The sequence below is a fragment of the Bufo gargarizans genome, chromosome 3, assembly GCF_014858855.1.
Source record: "Bufo gargarizans isolate SCDJY-AF-19 chromosome 3, ASM1485885v1, whole genome shotgun sequence".
Classification (NCBI taxonomy): Eukaryota; Metazoa; Chordata; class Amphibia; order Anura; family Bufonidae; genus Bufo; species Bufo gargarizans.
In genome coordinates, this window is record NC_058082.1 from 400,152,615 (window position 1) to 400,158,614 (window position 6,000).

Genomic DNA, 6,000 nt, shown 5'->3' on the forward strand with positions numbered 1-6,000 from the left:
GGGTCCAGCAGTCTTCCATCGCAGTAGAGAAGGAACTTCTTGCATATTTTGCTGCCTCATCCCCATGTAGTTAAATTGAGAGTTTAATGCCCGACTTAACCGTAGCTCACATATGTCCACACCAGTGTCTCGCATATAAAGGGACTCAGCTCGAGTATCACTCGGTGATCACCGGCATTTAGGGAAGATGTAGACATAAGCATTACCTAAAACCGGCTATGTCCCGCTAAGAGAACACCTCTTGGTACCCATACAACCTGTGTCATATCACTGCCTGCAGTCGAGCCACATGTCTGTCAGAGAGAGCCGCGTCCTAGGGCACACCCATTCGCCGGGCTGCCCAATATCCCGGGCCCCGGATCCCCACCCATAACCGGCACAGTGTAGTGGTTCAATTAAACATTTTGGTTCGTTTTTAAAAATAATTTAACCGTTGTTTAATGGCGGAAGGTCCTGCATCCCCCAGCATTCCTAGAGATACTCCAGTTCCCAAGTGCAACTTCACCTCCTTTACTATTTATAATTCATATAGAAAAGACCGGACCAATAGGATCATTCCCAACCACCCGCCCAGCCCCCCCCCCCCCCCACCTTGCAGGAAGGAAAAAAAAAAAAAAAAAAAGAAAATAACCCAGATTAATTATTTAAGCTTGTCCCAGTCTGCCCACAGTTTGCCCCACTTTAGATAGGATCCTCTTTGTTTATACAAAATCCTCTCATAACTTTTCACTTTCTCAACCAAGCTTAACCAATGGTTGCAGTCTGGAGCAGAAGAGGAAAACCATAATCTGGAAATGAGAAGCCTGGCCAAAAACATTACTTTAATCAATAGTTGGCGTTTTATAGGCTGGTAATTGACCTCTGATAAATCTCCCAGGACCCATATCCTGGGGGACAGAGGAATAGCAATATTAAGTTTACGAGCCAAGTTAATTTGGACCGATCTCCAATAGCTGCTCACCATTGGGCAGTCCCAAAACAGATGTAAATGATCCGCCTCGGAATCGCCACAGCGTGGGCAGTCAGAGGAGGCTCTAAGTCCTCTCCTATATAACCACAGCGGTGTCACATATATTTTGTGCAAAATATTAAATTGTACAACAGTGTGATTAAAGTTGTGTGAAACAAATTTTAAGCTTTCCCCTATATTCTCCCAATCTGGAGAACCCATCTCTAGAAGTACAGAAGACCAGGATCTTTGTCCTGGAGAAAGAACACCCAAAAAAAATCCTTTCATTAAGTGTCTATAACAGTGTGATATCTTAATTCTTGTGACAACTTTTTTACAGAGTAAATCATGTAAAAATTGGGGAGTATCTATAGAAAGAAGGTGACTATTCAAAGTACTAGAAAGTGCTGACCTCAATTGAAAGTATGCATACCAAGCCACCTCGCCCAGGTTTGTTCTTTGCCTTAGCTCCGTCGGGGACAGGATTTGTCCGCCGCTGACCACCTGATATAAGTATTGAACATTCTTAGTCCTCCAATACTGGCAACAACCCAAATCCCCTAACTCCAAGAGCTTTGAGTTGTGCCACAATGGAGTACAGATAAGTGATGCCTTGACTCCACACCAGCTCCTTATAACCAGCCACGTCTTTATAGCCATTCTGCAAAAGAGTGTATACCCAATCTGTGGATTTGATAAATAATCAGACTCCAGTACAGTAAAAAAATCTGAAAAACCTGAGTCTTTCACCGCTCTGTTGCAGAAATGGCTACTTTCCCAATCATTGAAAAAACAAAGTTGAGAGGCCACGAAATAGCCCTTAAAATAAGGGAGGTTAAGACCTCCCTGATTATAGGGCATGGAAAAATAGAGTGCCTTCAGTCTCACGCGCTTCCTCCCCCATAATAGATCGTTCAGCATCCGCTCTATCAATCTAAAATACTTGTCCGTGATCCATACAGGCGAGTTGCGAAGGACATAAAGAACCTGGGGCAGCACTACCATTTTTATTAGAGAGATTCTATCCGCTCTTGCGGGCAAGATTTTTTGCCATATCTTAATTTTGGCCCTCAGCTTTTTCAACAGGGGAATCAAATTGAGTTGAAGGTATTCTTGAGGTTTGACAGAAACTGAAATCCCCAGGTATTTTATTGAATCAGAGATTGTTAGCTGATTGTCCCAGTCGCCTCGCAACTCATCTATAGGGAGGAGAACAGTCTTCTCCCAGTTAATCTGCAAACCAGACGGAGCAGAAAAAGAGCCCACCAAATCCATTATTCGAGGAAGAGTGGTTTCTGTTTGATGGACAAAAACCAAGATATCGTCTGCATAGAGGGATACACGATCATGCTTCCCCATTACACCGAAGCCAGACACCTGCGAGTCTTGCCTAATACTAACTGCTAAGGGTTCAATATAAATATTAAACAAGAGGGGGGAAAGAGGGCATCCTTGGCGAGTGCCTCTTCCTAGGGAAAAACTCTCAGTGATCTTGTCATTAATCCTAATCCTGGCAACTGGAGAGCCATATAATAACTGCACCATCGACATAAATCTCGGACCAAAACCCATTTTTTTCATCACCTCCCAGAGAAAAATCCACTCCACCCTGTCGAAGGCTTTTGTAGCATCCAACGACAGGATGGAGCGGGAGCCGCACCCCGGGGACTGAATATTCATAAATAACCTATGCAAATTATGATGGGTGCCTCTCTTTGGCATAAAGCCATTTTGATCTGGGTGGATAATGGTGGATATAACCCGCGAAAGCCTCCTAGCCAAAACTTTTGATAGTAGCTTAGCATCAGTATTTAGTAAAGAAATTGGTCTATAGGAACTCATTTCTATCGGGTCTTTATCCTTTTTGGGAATTAAAACAATAAGAGCTTCCATCATAGAACAAGGTAGACCCCCTCCCTGTGTTGCTTGGGAAAAAACCTCTAGTAGCTGGGGAAGAATCACATCACTGTACTTACGGTAAACCTCGTATGGAAGGCCATCCATCCCTGGCGACGAGTTCCCCGAGATGGACCCCAAGGCCTCCTGGAGCTCCGAAAGAGACAACTCCTCTTCCAGATACTCTATTTGGGCTTCACTTAAAGTAGAAAGTGGAATCCTCTCCAAGAACTGCGCCGCCAGATCGGATGACAAGCCGAGAGAGGAACTATATATGTGGGAGAAATATTTTAAAAAAGCATCCCTAATTCCTTCTGGGTCTGTTGTAATTTCCCCCTCTGTGTTGCGAATCGAGACAATAGATTGATTTTTCTTATCTTGTTGTGTAATTATCCTGGCTAAAAGCTTACCAGGGCGTCCGGACTCCGAAAAATATTTTAGGCCCTTAAAGAAGACTCTATGGTTTGCTTTCTCTATTATATATTTCTCCAAAAAACAACTGGCCTTCTGCATCTCTTCCCTGTTATACTCGGAAGGTTGGCTGGTAAATCGTGCAGTTGTGTCTGCAGCAGCTTTGACCAGTTCCTCCTCTTTTTTCTTAAATGTTCTCTTTGCTGCAGCAATCTCACTTATAAACACCCCCCTCAAATATGCTTTCAGGGCGTCCCATACTATATTGATGTCAGCAGAGGGGAAGTTCACCTCCCAAAAGGAGGATATCAATAGTTTAATAGGCTCAGGGTTATCCATAATAGTAAGCCAGTATGGATTTAGCTTAAATCCTAACCCCCTGCTATCCTTGTTCTCCCCTATGCAAACCTCAACCAGTACGGGCGAGTGGTCCGAAACTGTTCTTACCCCATATCGTATCTTCCGGATATTACGCAAGTTGCTCTCATTAGTAAATGCTAAATCAATCCTAGACATTGCTCTACCACCCCGGCTAACACAAGAGTATACTCTCTTTCCTCCGCCAAGATGTTCCCATATATCCACCACTCCAACCTCCGAGCAAAACTGTGGCAGCGGTGAATTACATGAATTCCTCCCTCGATCTACGTCTAATGTAAATCTATCTCTGTTGGGGTCCATAACCGCATTAAAGTCCCCCATCAGGACTAACCGGCATTCTGGCCTCCTTTCAGAGAAAAGCATCAGCTGAGTCAATGGGTACATTGAAAAAGGCGGAGGTATATAGAAAAAGGCAAGAATATAACTATGCCCATGCAGCTTACCGTACAGAAAGATGAATCTGCCCTGATCATCTATGTAGGATTCTATAAGAATAAAATCTACAGAATTATGAATCAGAACTGAAACGCCCCTAGAGGAACTGCTAAAGGTGGAATGGTAAGATTGAGAATACCATCCCGTTGTCAAACGGGACACAGTTTCTTTAGTAAGGTGAGTTTCTACTATGCAGATAATTGCTGGAAGGTATCTTTTTAATGCATCCATAATAGCTTGCCAAAAAATTAAATTTAACAAAAATGTTGCAGAATTCAAATTTCTCTGCTCGTATTTATTTTACTTGCTTATATCACACTATTCCACACCAGCTTACAGACATTATTATCACTTATTGTCCCCATCGGGGCTCTCAATCTAAATCTTCTAAAGTATGTCTTTGCTCTTAAAGGAGTTGTCTCACTTCAGCAAATAGCATTTATAATGTAGAGGAAGTTAATACAACCCCCAAGACAGATACATTGGCAAAATAAAAAAATAAAAACCTTTTTTTTTGGGGGGGGGGACATTTAAAAGACTTTTTTAAGTTTTGCAGCAATTTTTCAAAAATTTCAAGAAGGTCTAAAGTGGCTTTGCAGGGCTTATATGTTAGAAAACCCCCTATTAATTGAAAACTGGGAGGTATGGTAACCAAAAACAGCAATTCTGGCATTTTTTTTAAAATTTATTTTACAGTGTTCTGATGAGTAGTGTGATAATTTTGTAGATTAGGTCATTACAGATGAGGGAATACCAAATATGTGTACTTTATCTGTTACTTTTTGCCAATATAAAGAGCTGGACATGGGGTAAAAACTACATTTTATTACTTGAAATGTGAATTTTTCAAAAATATTTGTGATTAAACTTATAATAGTCCAGTTACTGGTAAAATTACATTACTTCTGTATTGTATTACACTTTACCTGGCAGTATTTCACTGACAGTTTGCCTACTGGACCCTTGCTGAGGTAGCCTTATAGGTTTCTATACATGGCATCCCCAGAGGCCAATGATAGTCCTCCCTCCCTCTGTACACCAATTAGATGCCACAGTCACTATAGTCAGTCTAGGATCACAGGTGGCTACAATTTCGGCCAGTGCATTGGGAGCCCAGCTGATCCTGAGTAAAAGTGGTGCTGTATATGTATAGCAATTTTCGTTTACCTTCTTTCAGCATCATACATGTACAGCGTTTTGCAGGAAGGGGTTGAAGTGCCCTACCATATACTAATACAATGTATGCCATGCCTATTCAAAATGACATCTAACATGAACCATTTTTTACTAAATTATTTCTTTTTTTCTTCCTTTAGATGGCAAAGCTTATGAACTGACTCAGGAAGTTTTTGCCAGACATTTCTAACAGAAGCCAAGTTGAAACCCTATAAGGACACTTTTGTACTGAGCTGTGCATGATTAGTGTAATTTATTGCTGATTTGTATTTGAAATTTTATTTCAATAAATTATCTACCTGCAGGGAATATTGTTTTTGGTTCTTTTTGATTCAAGAAACTGCAGAAATCTACTTGCAAACTTTGAGCCGTCATGCCAATAAGGAGCTTTATTCTGTAGCATCATGAAAACAGGGTACTTTAGAGTAGCAGCTGCACAGGGAATCCTTGCACCCAGTAAAGACAGACGTGTCCTTTTTATTTACGGTTTCTACATTTGATCAGCACACAGTGATTACCACTTAATTGGTCCCTGTGGACATGTCATTTTGAAGACAACTATACCCAGCACAGCTCTCATTGTCATATCACAATATTAGGGCAGTTATTCCCAGTAACTTTAGTGTAAAAAAAATTTCACAGTTTTTTTTTGCATAAAACTTTGCATTATTTCAAACATTCCCGTAGATCATGAAGTCAGGTGTCGTGAGCTAGCTTGGTGGGTATGTAAGGTGTGCGATAGGCTGTATGCA

General features: G+C 41.4%; 1 protein-coding gene across 5 annotated transcripts in view; it reads left to right on the forward strand.

Moving 5' to 3' along the window:
- EPS8L3 (EPS8 like 3) overlaps nt 1-5,557 on the forward strand; it is a 244,681-nt gene extending 239,124 nt beyond the window's left edge. For all 5 annotated transcript variants that reach the window (XM_044286110.1, XM_044286109.1, XM_044286108.1 and 2 more), the window contains exon 20: nt 5,389-5,557. In XM_044286110.1, the coding sequence (XP_044142045.1) occupies nt 5,389-5,409 (21 nt within the window). In that variant the 3' untranslated portion in view covers nt 5,410-5,557. The remainder of the gene's footprint in view (nt 1-5,388) is intronic.
- The last annotated feature ends 443 nt before the right edge of the window (nt 5,558-6,000 follow it).